This window comes from Myotis lucifugus, unplaced genomic scaffold (genome assembly GCF_000147115.1).
Source record: "Myotis lucifugus unplaced genomic scaffold, Myoluc2.0 scaffold_425, whole genome shotgun sequence".
In the NCBI taxonomy this organism is placed as follows: domain Eukaryota; kingdom Metazoa; phylum Chordata; class Mammalia; order Chiroptera; family Vespertilionidae; genus Myotis; species Myotis lucifugus.
The window spans coordinates 920,911-938,081 of record NW_005871473.1 but is presented as its reverse complement, the minus strand read 5'-3'; the positions used below and the strand labels follow the sequence as shown (position 1 = coordinate 938,081).

The following is a 17,171-nucleotide window of genomic DNA, read 5'->3' as shown; positions in this document are numbered from 1 at the left end:
CCATGAGTCCAGGGCAAGCCACCATCACAGACAGCAAGCGAGGGCGAGGGTCTAAAGGGCTGAGAATGCAGAGCCAGCTCCGGGCGCTGTCTCACCGCCGCTCCGACTGGGGGCAGGAGCGCTGACTCACCTCCAGCAGAAACCGTGGGCTCTCGGGCATGAACCTCAGGGCCACCAAGGACACGGTGCAGGGCAGAGCGCAGACGATGACAAACACCCTCCAGCTGTGGTAGTGGTAGTGGGTGCCCATGCTGAAGCCCCAGCCTGCCAAGAGGAAATGAGAGGGTTTGTGGCACTCTCTTCGAGTGACCTTCAGGCACTGGCTCTGCAACTGCAGGCACAGGGCATCGCCCGGAAAGTAGGTTGAAATGACCCCCCAGAAAGCAGGCTCAAGTGCAGACTCCCCGCTGTCCCCCTAAAGCTCTGAGCCCCAAGTCCAGGATGGGCACTGGAAGTCTGCGTCCTGACAACCCTCTTGTGGGCCTGGCCTGACATTTACGGGGCCTCGGGTGAGAGCACAAACAGAGGCCACATCCCATATTTCTAAAAACATCCATTGAGGATTTTTTTGAATATATTTTTATTGATTTCAGAGAGGAAAAGAGAGGGAGAGGGTGGAAGAACATCAATGATGAGAGAGAATATTTTTTAAAAAATATATGTCTGGAGCCTCGACTAGCTCAGAACACACACAGGACCACATTTAAAACAAAGACACCAAGCCCTAGCCAGTTGTTCAGTGGTTAGAGCATGGGCCTGTGGACTGAAGGGTCCCGGGTTCGATTCCCCTCAAGAACTCTTAACTTGATTGCAGGCTCAATTCCTGGCCCCAGTTGGGGCGCATGAGAGGGGCAACCAGTGGATGTTTCTCTCTCTGTCTCTCCCCCTCCCTTCTACTCTCTCTAAAAATCAATGGGAAAAAATATCCTTGGGTGAGAATTAACAACAACAAAATGAGAGAAGTGTTGGTTAGCTTCAGGAGCAAGATGTTTGCTATCCCCATCACCCTGCAGGTCCTAAATGATGGCAAAGCCTTCACCATCATCAGTGTTTTTCTGGAAATGATTTTGAAGGATGCTGATGGTATTTGTCACCCAGGATACTCAAAAGACCTAATCAAATTCAAAACTGCTGCCTTCTCCCTACTTTACTCTTCACAAAACCAACAGTGAAAGTTAACATTGCCAGGTCTCTGCCCAGAGAATCGACTTTTCACAATTATCCAGATAATAAAATTGTCCTGGCTGACACCAGACCTTGTCAGAAGATCTGCTCTTGAGCCCTGGCTGGTTTGGCTCAGTGGATAGAGCGTTGCCCTGCAGACTGAAGGGTCCCAGGTTCGATTCCGGTCAAGGGCATATGCCGGGGTTGGGGGCTCGATCCCCAGTGGGGGATGTGCAAGAGGCAGCCAATCCATGATTCTCTCTCATCATTGATGTTTCTATCACTCTCTTCCTTTCCCTTCCTCTCTGAAATCAATACAAATATATTTTTTTAAAAAAAGAGCTGCTCTTGTCTACAAGAGTCCTGGATAGGGGATGGAATGGTGAGGCAGCATCAGGATTCAAGGTCATGACCTTAGCCAAGTCACCAACTTCTCTTGGCTTCTGTTGCATCATCTGTTAAATGGAATTACTGGAGCCTCACTTGTTCAGGGGACCATGGCTGAAGGAGATTACAGGTGAAATTCTTTCAAATAAAAAAGAAGGAAAAAAGAAAAGGAAAGGAGAGAATTAGGGAGGAGGAAGGGGATGTGGGCGGGAGAGAGGACAGACTGTATTAGTTCCTGAAACACGTACTGAAATTAGCCAATGTGTCTCCAGGGTTGGAAGTTCTTTAGGAAGATCTGGGTCATACCCAGGAACTGCGTGCGAGCATGGGGAATGAGGAGATGTCGTTTGGGTGCAGGTGCCATAGTAACAGGGCCCCTGGCTATTGAAGCAAGCGCTCACCATAGTGCGGAATGATGCTCCAAGCCATGGCAGACGCATAGATGCCCCCGGTCATCCAGAAGATGCCCAACCAACTGAGGTGCTCCCCTCGCTTCTCCCGAGACAAGAATTCAGAGAAATAGGCAAACACAATGGGCAGAGCTCCACCAATACTGCAGGGGGGCGGGGAAATGCCAGAAGGAAAGAATCAAGTCACACACTAAAAATGGTCACAGCCAGTGGTTCTCAACCTTCCTAATGCCGCGACCCTTTCATACAGTTCCTCATGTTGTGGTGACCCCCAACCATAAAATTATTTTTGTTGCTACTTCATCACTGTCATTTTGCTACTGTTATGAATCGTCATAAATATCTGATATGCAGGATGTATTTTCATTGTTACAAATTGAACATAATTAAAGCATAGTGATTAATCACAAAAACAATATGTAATTATATATTCAATATGTGTTTTTCCAATGGTCCTAGGCGACCCCTGTGAAAGGGTCGTTCGACCCCCAAAGGGGTCGCGACCCACAGGTTGAGAACCGCTGGTCACAGCAGAAACCAAGCGGCCTCTACCCCACCCATAGGCTCTGTGGTGAAAGAACCAAGTGGATTGAAAGACAGGCAGAGGCCCTAGCCAGTTTGGCTCAATGGGTAGAGCATCGGCCTGCGAACAGAAGGGTCCCGGGTTTAATTCCGGTCAAGAGCACATACCTCGGTTGCAGAATCCTCCCTGGCCCGGGACATGGTCGGGCGCGTGCAAGAGGCAACCAATCGATGTGTTTCTCTCACATCAATATTTCTCTCTCTGTCTTTCCCTCTCGCTTCCACTTTCTCTAAAAATCAATGGAAAAATATCCTCAGGTGAGGATTAAAAAACAAAAAGAAAGAAAGCCTGGCAGAGACAGGGTCATGTTATACTGACTTTAACTGAGGATAACTTTCTAAGGGTAACTTCAATACAGTATCTTGGAATCCAGACAAACACCCAGTCCCAGGATTTTTGGAGCTACGGCTCAGAGCTGGAGTTCCAGGAAGGACCGACCATTGTTCCAGGAGGGTCCAGCTGAAGCGCCGAGACTACATACCCGATGCCCGAGATGAGTCGGCAGAAAAGGAAGGCTCCGTAACCCTGCACGAAGGAGGAGATGGAGGCGAAGGAGGCGTTGAGGGCCAGAGACATGCTGAGGACTCTCTTTCTCCCCAGCTTATCAGCCAGGCCCCCCAGGACGAAGGCCCCCGACATCATTCCGAGGTAGACGATCATCCCTGTTGGGAAAGAGAGCGGAGGGGATGGCCTTCACTTTGAGGTCTATTTTGTCAGATACTAGTATTGGTACTCCAGCTTTTTTTTTTTTCATTTCCATTTGCCTGAAACATTTTTTTTTTCCATCCCTTCACTTTCAGTCTGTGTGAGTCCTTTGTTCTAAGGTGGGTTTCTTTTTTTTTTTTTTTTAATATATTTTATTGATTTTTTACAGAGAGGAAGGGAGATAGATAGACAGCTAGAAACATCGATGGGAGAGAAACATCGATCAGCTGCCTCCTGCACATCTCCCACTGGAGATGTGCCCGCAACCCAGGTACATGCCCTTGACCGGAATCGAACCTGGGACCCTTCAGTCCGCAGGCCGACGCTCTATCCACTGAGCCAAACCGGTTTCGGCTAAGGTGGGTTTCTTATAGACAGCATATATATGGGTTATGTTTCCTTATCCATTCAGCTACCCTATGTCTTTTGATTAGAGCATTTAATCCATTTATGTTTAAGGTTATTATTGATAGGTACTTGTTTGTTGCCGTTTTTATTCTTTATGCCTGTATTACTTCTTCGCTTTCTATTTCTTTACTTTTATAACAGTCCCTTTAGCATTTCTTGCATTGCTAGCTTGGTGGTAATAAACTCCCTTAGTCTTTTTTTTTTTTTTTTACTGCAAAGCTCCTGATTTCACCTTCAATTTTGCATGATAGCCTTACTGGATAGAGTATTCTTGGATTCAGTCCCTTGCTTTGCATAACTCTGCATACTTCATCCCATCCCCTTCTGACCTAATGAGAAATTAGTTGATAGTCTAATGAGAGATCCCTTGTTGGTAACTTTCTGTCTCTCTCTGGCAGCCTTTGAGATTCTTACTTTGTTGTTGACATTTGCCAATTTAATTACAATGTGTCTTGGTGTCAGTCTTTTGGGGTTCATTTTGTTTGGGACTCTGTGCTTCTTGGACTTGGGTGACTTTTTTCTTCCCAAAGTCAAGGAAATTTTCTGTCATTATTTCTTCAAACAGGTTTTCTATTCCTTGCTCAGCTTCCTCTCCTTCTGGCACCCCTATTATGCAGATGTTGTTTCATTTCTTGTTATCCTAAAACTCCCTTAGACTCTCCTCCTGCTTTTTAATTTTTTTCCAGTTGCTGCTCTGCTTGGATTTTTTTTCTACCTTGTTTCCTAATTCACTGATTAGGTCCTCAGCTTCCTCTAGTCTACTGTTGAAACTGTCCATTGTGTTCTTTATTGAAGCTATGTCATTCTTCATTTCCTCTTGATTCTTACACATGTTTGTTAATTTCTTATCCAGACGTTTGAGCATCCTTATAATTATTACTCTGAAAACTGTAGAAAAGCGTTTGAAAACACTTAGAATTCACTGCTAAACTGCTGCAAACTGTGTAGAAAAGTGTTTGAAAACAGTTATAATTCACATTTACAGAACTGTCAATTGTGTAGGAAAGTATTTGAAAACACTTAGAATTCATTCTTACCGCATTGGATTTCAGTAAACTGCTTCACCATAGTTATAATTACTAAATGATACATATCCTAATTGTGCTATGAATGCTCCAGCAAGCTCCCCAAGTAAATGAAATTATATTACAGTATTTCACTGAAGTTAATAGCTTTCCACACACTGGGTTAATCTATGTATTCCTTCAAAGTGTGTACCATCTTACCAATAGATAGAGCACGTATTACTCTATGATAACACATAAACAATATACTCATAAACACTACTAGCTAACTCTGTCTGGAACACTCTCATTTTCATGTTTTAAAAAGCTACGCGTTGCGTAAGAAAGTGTTTCAAAACATGTAGACTCCTGGTTTTAAAGAGAGGGCATTGTGTAGAAAAGTGTTTGAAAATACTGTATTCTTGATTTAAGAGGTACTTATTGTTTAGGAAAGTGGAACAGTTGGAATTCTTGTTTTAAGGAGTGTGTTTTGTGTATGAAAGTGTTTGAGAACAGTAATAATTACTGTTTTAAAAAGTGCTCATTCAATAAAACAATTTTTAAAAAAGCAAAAAAAAAGTGCTCATTGTTTAAAAACCTTATTGTACCTAATCCCACACTACCATGCTGTTCTCAGAATTTCCACAAGAGGGCTCTGTTGCACCTAATCCCATACTAGGATGTTGTTCTAAAAAATAAAAAAAAAATTTTAAAAAAGACAAAAAAGAAAAAATATCCTGGGATGGGGATTAAAAATAAATAAACAAACAATAACCAAAAAAACTACTAAAATTATGTTGGTGTTTAAAAGCTCCGGTTGACAGCCTTGCTTCTCAAGTCATTACTTCTGGTTGTGTATACTCAATGTCTTTTCCCTCCAGGGATAATTATGGAGATTTAAAATTTTTTTATCTTAATTTTATTTGTAATGACTCTGTATCAGAGGCCAGCAAACTACAGCCTATAGGATAAATCCTACCCTTTGTCTTTTTCTGTAAATAAAGTTTTATTAGAACACAGGTACGCCCACTTGTTTACATATTATCTAGGGCTGCTTTTGTGCTACAGAGGCCGAGTTGATTAGTGGTGACAGAGACCATCTGGGCCCACAACGCCTACCATATTTACTATCCGGGCTTTTACAAAACATGTTTGCCACCACTGCTGGGAAGCAAGTACTGGGGACCAGAATAGCACAGGTATTTCATAGCCTGTACTAAGTCTCTGTGTTTATTAATACCTGCTCTACGTAAGCTCGCTGAGAGGATCATGTCTATCTAGTTCCTTATTTTCTCCCTAGGGGCTGGACACAGAGATGAGCATATAGAATACAAATAGCAACTACTTGTTGAATGAATAAACCAAGTTGCTAGATAGATTTTTAGTTCTTGGGGGCCATTATGTAGGTTTCAGTCTTGAGTCAGAACCTGACTCCTAGTAAGCTTTCAATAACTGTATGTTTGCTAACGGATCCATGGCACAGCCTCTACATTTGGAGAACGAATGGGTTTTGCAGGACATTGAATGACCAGGACAAATCCTTGTTCATATGTTGATGAACCTCTTCTCTGCCACATTCCTTTCTCAGATTTCACAAAATCCTCGCTGCATCAAGACCTGATGGCTGATGCTGGCTCTGAGGGTGCTCACATCTCATTGATTTGCAAGCTGGGTCTCCACCCTGCAGAATCCATCTGTGCTTCACCACATGACTCTCAACAGCCTGCAGGGGCTCCGTGGGTGTGCTCAGCCCAGCATCTATCCCCAAGACATGTGGGCATTGGGCCTACTCAGACTTGCATACAAGAGAAATCAGCAGCAGAGTGGATTCTGGAAGGACACAGAGGAAAGCACAGAGTAGAAGAGACCTTGGCCTGCCACTCACAAAACGTATTTGTCACTTGGATATGGAAAATGGTTTAATATGAGAGAGAGAGAGCCTGGCCGGCATGGCTCAGTGGTTGAGCATTGACCTATGAACCAAGAGGTCACGGTTTGATTCCCGGTTAGGACACATGCCCAGTTGCAGACTCAATCTCCAGTAAGGGGCATGCAGAAGGCAGCCAATCAATGATTCTCTCTCATCATTGATGTTTCTATCTCTATCTCCCTCTCCCTTACTCTCTGAAATGAGTAAATACATATATATATATGAAGGAGAGAGAACTCAGACTCTCAAGGAGAGCACAAGATTTGGAAAAGGAACTAAGAGCTTGCCCTAGCCAGTTCTGCTCAGTGGGTAGAGTGTCAACCCGAGGACTGAAGGGTCCAGTCAAGGGCACATACGAGAGGCAACCAATTGATGTCTCTCTCTCACATTGATGTTTCTCTCTGTGTGTCTCTCCCTCTCCCGTCCACTTCCTCTAAAAACCAATGGAAAAATATCCTCGGGTGTGAATTAACAACAACAACAACAACAATAAGAACTAAGAGCGTGCCCTAACCGGTTAGGCTCAGTGGATAGAGCATCGGCCTGCGGACTCAAGGGTCCTGGGTTCGATTCCGATCAAGGGCATGTACCTTGGTTGCAGGCACATCCCCAGTAGGGGGTGTGCAGGAGGCAACTGATCAATGTTTCTAACTCTCTATCCCTCTCCCTTCCTCTCTGTAAAAAATCAATAAAATATACTTTTTAAAAAAAAGAACTAAGAGCTTAAGAATCAAACAAAGCTGAATTCCAAGCTCCAATACTCATTAGCTGTCTAAATGTGAGCCAATTAATTAATTTCTCTAAGATAAAAAACACCATCATGGCAAATTGTGTGTCAAATGATAATGTTGAAAGGATATGATGACTAAAGATTTAAGGTGCCTAACAGCGACAGGTGCTACATAAATTGACTGTTCTTTCCCCTTCGTATTTTAATGCCAGGAAGAGAATGATCTTTGGAAATTTCCACTTACCAAGCATTCCTTTCTTGGAACTGGACAGACACATGTCCTTCTCGGCGCTAGGCAGGGCAAAACTCACCACAAACACCTCCACCCCATCCGCCATCAGGGCCAAACCCAAGACGAAAAACAGGATCCACTGGAAGCGCCCGTGGCCACACTCGTCCATGATGGTCTCATACTGATGAGCCAACTCCTCCTCGTCTTCCATCCTTTCAGCCATCAGGTCTGCCTGGCCCCGAAGGTCCTCCTCCCTGGAGGACGCCATCTTGGTCTTCTTGGCCTTGACGTCATCCGGGTGAGGGATGCCCTGGTACTCCCCCTCATAGATCTCATCCTCCTCGTCATGGCCCTCGGTAACATCGCTCTGTGCATCCTCCTCTGGGTTGGACTCATTGCCGGGATAATAGCCGTCCGTGTGGGCATAGCCCTCATAGTTGTCCTGATATTTATAAGCATCCATTCCTTGGTTCCGCGACTGCCTGGTCACCTCTCAAGCTATATCTTGTGCACCGTGGTAGAGGTTCGAGCTGTTTCAATAACCATCATCCATTCTATGTGCAGAGGTTTAAATGGAGAATGTGTTTGTGTGACTTCTTAGGTAAAAATAACACCTGTATTCTCCCCGCTATGTCCCTCAGTTAGAGCAGATTTGTGCAAGGCAACCTAAGTATCCTTTTGCACCCAATGTCTATTGGAAGTCTGAAATTTTTCAAATTCTGGTCTGGTTTCCTTCAGTGACCCAGAGATGTTGTGTTTGTGTGTGTGTGGGTGAGGGGGTTGGTGTTGATTAGAAATGGGTCCAGCTGGGCTCCTCAACAAGGTACTGGCAGGAACTGGCAGCTTGCTGAGTGGCCTGATTCGTTCTGTTACTGAAGGTTATGCCCTGGAAGTACAAAGAGAAAGAGAAGAGGATTACAAACTGCTAAAACTCTAACAAACACTCTCAGAATTACTAGTAAATATATTTACTAATGCCGGTGCTTCATGTGGAAGGTGTAGGAAATCTTGATGAGACATTCAGATCCATGGTGAATGAATGAGGATTGAATCAGTGAGATAAAGAATAAGGGGAGAAAGAACAGGGTCAGAGAAGCCTTTTGAAGTGTTGATTCACCCATAAAAGGGGTCAAATCTTGTCTAAGAATGAAACCAGCGTAGTTCAGTGACTGAGTATCAACCTATGAACCAGGTGGTCATGGTTTGATTCCTGGTCAGGGCACATGCCTGGGTTGGGGGATGAATCCCCAGGTGGGGGCCTGCAGGAGGCAGCCGATCAACAATTCTCTCTCATCATTAATGTTTCTCTCTCTCCCTCTCCTTTCCTCTCAGAAATCAATAAAAAAAATTTTTTTAACATCAAAATAAATTTGATTTCAAAGAGGTTTTTTTGTTGGTTTTTTTTTTTTCTGATATGTCTTTGAGTTAACATTCAACTGGATGGACGGAACATCTGTTTCAAAAGAAAGCTCCGGGGACAGGATAGAATAATTTCCAATGAAAGAAACTTTTATGAATATTTATTGTCATCAAAGTGGACTCGGAATAATTTTATTATCCTGACATTAATAGATCCAGTGTATATGTCTGTTCTCTTGGGTAGATTTATGCAAAATAGTCTGAGAAATCTTAAGACGCCGTGGTGACATTTTGACTTTGAGCTTTTAAGCAAACATGTGAGGAGATGAAAGGTGTTTGCTTCTGACTGCTTGAATTTTGAATAAAGTGGTGAAGGTCAGATAGATGAGTTGGATGCCAATGATAAAATGGAACATATGGCTCTGAAGTAGCGAATAAGTCATGAGTCGGCACTTTTCAAGCTCACAAAGAAGCACCTGACCAGCAATGGAAAAAAACAAGCTAAAGAAGAGAAAAACTGGGGAACAGAAAGTCTTGGGGTGATGGATCAGAAGTCAGTGTGGGCTCCAAGAGCAGGACCTTGGGGAAAATGCTAAAAGAAAGGGATATTTTATTATTTTTTAAGATAAAATATTTTTATTTTTTAAATAATTCTTTATTGTTGAAAGTATTACATATGTCCCCCTTTTCCCCCATTGGCCCCCTCCAACCCACACCTGCCCCAGGCCCTCACCACCCCACTGTCTGTGTCCATGGGCCATGCATATATACATACAAGATCAAGAAAGGGGTATTTTAGAGAGCATTACCAAAGCCAATTTTCCCTCCCAAGGAATAAACCTAACCCTAATATTAACACTAACAGTAACACTAACCCAGTGGTCGGCAAACTGCGCCTCGCAAGCCACATGCGGCTCTTTGGCCCCTTGAGTGCGGCTCTTCCACAAAATACCACGTGCAGGCGCGCACGTACAGTGCGATTGAAACTTCGTGGCCCATGCGCAGAAGTCGGTTTTCGGCCTGGGCAAGTCTATTTTGAAGAAGTGACGTTAGAAGAAGTGTTGGTCAGTCGGGCGATGGGAGACGTGGCGCAGGCGTACCTTAATTAAGTTAATAACAATGTACCTACCTATATAGTTTAAGTTTAAAAAATTTGGCTCTCAAAAGAAATTTCAATTGTTGTATTGTTGATATTTGGCTCTGTTGACTAATGAGTTTGCCGACCACTGCACTAACCCATCAAATCCCACAATATCTGACATCCATTGCTCATGATGCCCAGGTAAGGTGCTAATGGGTAGCATGTATTGAAAAGTCACTATGTGCCAAGCATTGTGCTAATAAGCATTTTACGAGCATTCTTTAATTCTTAAGCTTCAGAGGTGAGAATCACTATCATCCCATTTTTCACGTGAGAAAACAAAAGCGCTGAAAAACTAAACAACTTGCCGAAGGACACGTAGCAAATCAATGAGGTTGCCCAGGTACAAACCGGGAAACGTGACTCAGAACCCATGCTCTTCACTACAAAACTGTACTTTGGTATCCACAATGGAATAAATTGCTTGAAAGTTGAACAAAAATTTTCATACAGTTCAACCTAATATACTTTTAGATTTAAGGTCTTAAAAATGCCTATAATCTAAATATACATTTACTAGAGGCCCAGTGCACAAAATTCGTGCACTGGGGTGGGGGTCCCTCAGCCCAGCCTGCACCCTCTGGCAGTCCAGGAGCCCTCAGGGGATGTCCAACTAACAGCTTAGGGCCGCTCCCCACAGTCAGACATCCTTAGCGCTGCTGCAGAGGCAGGAGAGGCTCCTGCCACCACTGCTGCGCTTGCCAGCCGTGAGCCCAGCTTCTGCATTGAGCATCTGCCCCCTGGTGGTCAGTGCACGTCATAGTGACTGGTCATTCCACCATTCAGTCAATTTGCATATTAGCCTTTTATTATATAGGATACCTCTCTCTGTGTCTCTAATGTGCAGCCCACTTCCTTCAATAGTAAAATCTCATATCATGAACCATTCAGATTTTCACCAAGCCTTTCCTTGGTTAGAACCGACATCACAGGATTGTCCCACAACCATGGGGATAAGAATCCTATAGCATCTGGGATTGTCTTAACCTAGGTAGTGATATCTTCCTTTAAGCACTGCTTCTGAGTAGCCTAAGGCTTTTTTTAAGTTTTATTTTAGCTCCTTATCTTTAAATAATGACTCACCCAATTAACCAATTACATAAATAATGGACAAGTGGAATAATCCATTTGACGACCATCTTGAGGTTGTTACTTCTCTGAGAAGAGGGGTTGTCATCTGTCACTTTTTCCACGTGGGAGTTACGGTTGAACACTTATTGGGTTATTTTTAAAGTAATGTAAGAAAATTCATAGCATCTGGTCTCTTAGAACCAGAAAGAATTTAGTTCAACTGCAATCTATATTGACAGAGAGAGAAAGAAAGAGAGAGAGAGAGATAGAGAGAGAGAGAGAGTGTGTGTGTATATATGTATATTTACATTATAGGCATTTTTAAGACCTTAAATAAACACTGAAATTTTGCACTTTCTTCTTTCATTTTGAAATACTTACACATCTCAAATGTAAGATTGTCTAGAGCCACCTTTGACCGGCCTTCTGATTTTAAAAATGCATTCAAACTAAAAGCACACTGACACTTCAAAATAAATCCAGTTGAGAGAAACAGGCTTGAGAGAGGAGGGTGCTTCTCCTAGGGCTGATTTAAAGCAAGTTCAAGTCCCTCCTTTTGGAAACCTCTCATGACATGTGACCATCCATCTAAGCGCCATTGTGATGGAAGGCCTGCCGTGCTTCACGTCCTGCGCTAAATTTAGAGCCTCCCATTGTGGCAGGCACACAGCAAGGGCTCAATTAATATTTTCTGAGTGTATGCAATACATGAATAATTGAAGAGAAGGGACCTCAACAAGTTCGAAATCTAGACATTCCTATTTCAAGAGTCTGAAATAAGATGATGAAACCTGAATCATTTCCATCGATGATGATAATACTGCTGATGCTGAAGTCCATAGCCATGAACTTGATTCCCTTGGGGGCCAGTCAGCTTTGGTGATTCTGAGCCACCACACTGAGCGATACGCCCGGCTGGGCCATCTCTCACGTGTGTGCCACTGACCGCAGGGGCATCACGTACGATGGGTCAGCACAGAGTCATAGCTGGATAAACTAGTCCAACTGCCTGTTCTCAGAGGACAGGACCATCTCTTTGGGTCTTTGATTTTTAAGGAGTTCCTCTACCACCTTTAAAAATGTCGTTTGTGGCCGAAACCGGTTTGGCTCAGTGGATAGAGCGTCGGCCTGCGGACTGAAGGGTCCCGGGTTCGATTCCGGTCAAGGGCATGTACCTGGGTTGCGGGCACATCCCCAGTAGGAGATGTGCAGGAGGCAGCTGATCGATGTTTCTCTCCCATCGATGTTTCTAACTCTCTATCTCTCTCCCTTCCTCTCTGTAAAAAATCAATAAAATATTTAAAAAAAATGTCGTTTGTGAAGGGGGAAAGCCACAATTCTGTTAGATAGCAGTTAACCGTGAACCAGGCTCAGAGAATACAGAGCTGTCAAGTTTGGAAACCGTCACGGAGAATTGTCATTCATCTGTATATCCAGGGGCCCTAAGATTTGTGCTACTGCCTAATGTTTGTTTACGCATTCAACAGCCTCTATTGAGCACCTACGGGGTGCCAGGCACTGGACAAGGCTAGAGAGATCCTGCCCTCATGGAGTCCATAGTCCAGGCAGCAGAGATATTACAAATATATAATCCTATAGAAGCCAAGAAGAAGGCATCCTTTACAGTAACTTACCTAGGACTTTACCTAGTAGTCCTCAAGAAAGACTTCCCTAAGGAGGTGGCCTTTGAGATGAGAGCTGAAGGCTAAAAATTAGCTAACAAATAGCTATGATCAGCCCTAACCGGTTTGGCTCAGTGGATAGAGCATCAGCCTGTGGACTGAAGGGTCCCAGGTTCGATTCCGGTCAAGGGCATGTACCATGGTTGTGGGCACATCCCCAGTAGGGGGTGTGCAGAAGGCAGCCGATCGATGTTTCTCTCTCATCATTGATGTTTCTAGCTTTCTATCCCTCTCCCTTCCTCTCTGAAATTAATAAAAATATATTTTTTTAAAAAGCAATAGGCATGGGGCATGACTACCCACCATGGCCTGCCCAGTTAGGAATTTATGATCAGATCACCCTGTAAGCTATTCTCCCTTCCTCTCTGAAATCAATAAAAAATATATTTAAAAAAAAAGAAAAAGAATGTCTTCTAGCCTTCCCCATAGACTCAATCCTACCGTTGAATCACTTTTATTGCACTTCACAATCACTGTGCTGTGCAATCGCCCAGACATTCATCCAGAAGACAAAGGAAATGAAAGCCCAGTCCCAAAGCTGCCTGAATGGCACCGAGCAAACAGACCAAAGAAGTAAAGAAGCCACACCCACATTCACTTGTGATTAACAGGAAAACAGAGGGGGAGGAAAGTGACTATTTGCCAAGGACAGGATGGAACACAAATTGAATTTTCCTCCTGGCCTTTGAAAACGTTGACATTTTCATCTGCTCATCATTTCAACATGTCTTGTTTTCACAACTTGCTTAACACCCTAGATAACAGCTTGCCCCCCCCTTCAAAAAAAACCCATCAGGACTTATTTAATTGCTGGTCCTGTTTAAAAGATACTATATTGCCTGACATGCGTGTCTCAGTGGTTGAGCGTAGACCTGTGAACCAGAAGGTCACGGTTCGATTTCCAGTCAGGGCAATCAGATTGCTATTCTGAAAAGACAATTCAAAGAGGGAGTGGATCAAGGAGGCAATGATATCTTCAATCATCTCCATTTTTGATCCATGGAACAAGGTAGATTCACAAACAGCCAAGCACTTTATTTTTTTTTAGTTTTTTAAAATATGCTTTTGTCAATTTCAGAGAGAGGGGAGGGGAAGGAAGAGAAAGAAACACTGATGAGAGAGAGAGAAATATCCATCAGTTGCCTCACTCATGTCCCCCAGTGGGGATCCAGCCTGCAACCTGGGCCCTAACTGGGAATCGAACCCGCAACCTCTCGGTGCATGTGACGATGCTCAACCAACTGAGCCAGAGCGGCCAGGGCAACACCCAAGCACTTGAAGACACTCACGGGAACATTGCTAATTCACCGAGTTTTGTCGAAATGCCCAGAGAAAAGAGAGCGCACAAAACCACGAAACTGGTCTGTATGGGGGAAGCACAGGATTTTTCGTGAGAGCAAGCGACGGCTCTCAGGAAAGCCGCAGCAATCCATGGACATCAAGAGGAGAGATGATGGCCATTTAAACGGAATCTGTGTGCTTTATGACTGTAGGCACAGCCTCTGAGTCCCATTCCCAGCACAAGCTCGGGGAAAATTAGCTGCCAACTTGATACACGACCCAACCCAGCAGACCAGGGCAGTGGAAAGCATCCAGCAGCAACTGCAATCTATTGCACAGAGCTAGGCTGTGGCCAGAGTTACTGCAGCGGCAAAAAAGGCAGCCCGGCCCAGCCATTCAAGACCCCATATGCCACCAGCCTCGTACTCCCGCCAGCTCCAAAGTCCAAACAACCGGGCTGGTGTGGCTCAGTGGTTGAGCACTGACCCAGGAACCAAGAGGTCACTGGTTTGATTCCCGATTCCTGGTCAGGGGGCAGCCGATCGATGATGTTTCTCTCTTATCGATGTTTCTCTCTCAATCTCTCTCTCTAAAAATCAATAAAAAAAAGTCCAAACACCCAATGTGTCTGTGCTCAGAAATAATGATACAAAGTTACTCTCGTGGCCCAGCTGGCGTGGCTCAGTGGTTGAGCATCGGCCTATGAACCAGGAGGTCACGGTTCGATTCTGTGGTCAGGGCACATGCCCGGGTTGCAGGCTCCATCCCCAGTGTGGGGCGTGCAGGAGGCAACCAGTCAATGATTCTCTCTCATCATTGATGTTTCTCTCCCTCTCCCTCTCCTGTGCTCTCTGAAATCAATAAACATGTATTTTTTAAAGTTATTCTTGTGAACTACTTACTATGTGCTTTACACTACGTGCGTAGTGGCATTAAAACTCAGACCTGAGTGATTTCAGTGGATAGATCCCTTGCACTGTCCTCATCATCCTCAAAGCCCCACTGAACGCCCTGAGCAACCTGGGGACCACTCTTTGCACCCTAGAGCAGTGGTTCTCAACCTTCTGGCCCTTTAAATACAGTTCCTCATGTTGTGACCCAAGCATAAAATTATTTTTGTTGCTACTTCATAACTGTAATGTTGCTACTGTGATGAATCGTCATGTAAATATCTGATATGCAGGATGGTCTTAGGTGACCCCTGTGAAAGGGTCGTTCGACCGCCAAAGGGGTCGCGACCCACAGGTTGAGAACCACTGCCCTAGAGCCTGGTAGACTTTATCAAGCACGATTAGTTGTGTGTTTTTCTGCAGTGTGAATGGATCCCAGAGCCAACTGCTACATCTGCTAAAGCTCTAGGCGCCTTCCATGAAAACCCGTCCTATTCATCACAGCTTCAGGGAAAACAGTAGCCTCCTGTATGCACATTAATTAACCCAGCAGAAATAGGCTTGAGGTGTTCATTATAGTGGCTTCCCATTTAAAAAAAAAATGAGGAACAGGCCAGCTGCCAAAGAAGACTCCGCATCACAGAATAAAGAGAGGAAAGTAGAGGAGGGCAGCATCTCTCTCTGGTGTCTTCGCCTGAGAGAGACTCCTCTGCTGAGAAGCAAAAGGTTTAGTGGCCTTGGAGCTGGCCACGGGTCAGAAAATCTCTCTCGGCCTTGCCCATGTTACAGCTCCCTAAGGAAAAGCCGCCCGCCATTAGAAAAGATGTGCGCATCAATTATTAAGTAGGGCTTATATATCAAGGAGGAAGGAAAAACTGCATGCCATTTTCCTAGCATTTTTTTCATTGTTTACCGCCAGTTCCATCTATTTAGGAAAGAATGAGCTGATGCTTTTTGTTGTTATTGTTGTTGTTAATCCTCAACCAGGGATATATTTCCATTGATGTTTAGAGAAAGAAGAAAGGGAGAGAGGGAGAGAGAAACTTCAATGTGAGAGAGGCATTGATTGGTTGCCTCTCGCTCGTGTCCTGACTGGAGCTAGGGATTGAACCTGCAACCGAGGTATGTGCCCTTGAATAGGAATCGAACCCATGACTCTTTGGTCCACAGGCCAATACTCTAACCACTGAAAAAAACAACTGACCAGGGCTAGTTGATGCTTTAAAAAAAAATCCATGCCCTAACCGGTTTGGCTCAGTGGACAGAGAGTCGGCCTGCGGACTCAAGGGTCCCAGGTTCGATTCTGGTCAAGGGCATGTACCTTGGTTGCAGGCACATCCCCAGTAGGGAGTGTGCAGGAGGCAGCTGATCGATGTTTCTCTCTCATCGATGTTTCTAACTCTCTATCCCTCTCCCTTCCTCTCTGTAAAAAAATCAATAAAATATATTTTTTTAAAAATCCATGAAAGCTTCAACTCAAGAACTCGAGACATCTCGGGCATGTATTCACCATGGCCAGAAAATATACATTTACCACCCAAATCTCTGAGTATTTAAGCATACTATATTCCCAAACCACCTCAGCCCTGTGTTTACTGTTCCATTTTCTAAACTAAATATATCAGCTAAGAATCTCACCTTGGTCCCTCTGGCCAGTTCCTGCCTGTGTATAACATTATCCGGCTTCATCCAAGTGAAATGTGTATGGTCTGCTGGCATCGTCAAGAAGTACTACTGGAGCCCTAGCAGGTTTGGCTCAGTGGGTAGAGCGTCGGCCTTTGGACTGAAGGGTCCCCGGTTCGATTCCGGCCAAGGGCAAGTGCCTGGGTTGCGGGCTCGATCTCCAGTGTGGGGCATGCAGGAGGCAGCCCATCAATGATTTCTCTCATCATTGATGTTTCTATCTCTCCTTCCCTCTCCCTTCTTCTCTGAAATCAGTAAAAATATTTTTTTTAAAAAAAAAAGAAGTATTACTGGAATAAATGACATTTTTCATTACAAAGAGATGTGCAACCAGATATTTTACAAGCAGCTCCGTACTCTATCTTGTCCAAGAAGGAAATATAGGCAATGTCACCAGTTGTCACTGCCCACGTGAGAAAGAGAGAGAGAGAAAACTAATGTAGAGTCATACCAAATTGCAGGCTATAAAAATATAAGGATATATCCTAAACTTTATTTTTATCAGAAATGG

General features: G+C 44.2%; 1 protein-coding gene across 1 annotated transcript in view; it reads right to left on the bottom strand.

Moving 5' to 3' along the window:
- SV2B (synaptic vesicle glycoprotein 2B) overlaps positions 1-8,031 on the bottom strand; it is a 20,662-nt gene extending 12,631 nt beyond the window's left edge. Inside the window, exons 1-4 of the mRNA XM_023744048.1 lie at positions 7,566-8,031; positions 3,026-3,206; positions 1,953-2,104; positions 131-264 (exon numbers count right to left, since the gene is read on the bottom strand). Of these exons, the coding sequence (XP_023599816.1) occupies positions 131-264; positions 1,953-2,104; positions 3,026-3,206; positions 7,566-8,016 (918 nt within the window). The 5' untranslated portion in view covers positions 8,017-8,031. The remainder of the gene's footprint in view (positions 1-130; positions 265-1,952; positions 2,105-3,025; positions 3,207-7,565) is intronic.
- Positions 8,032-17,171: the final 9,140 nt, after the last annotated feature.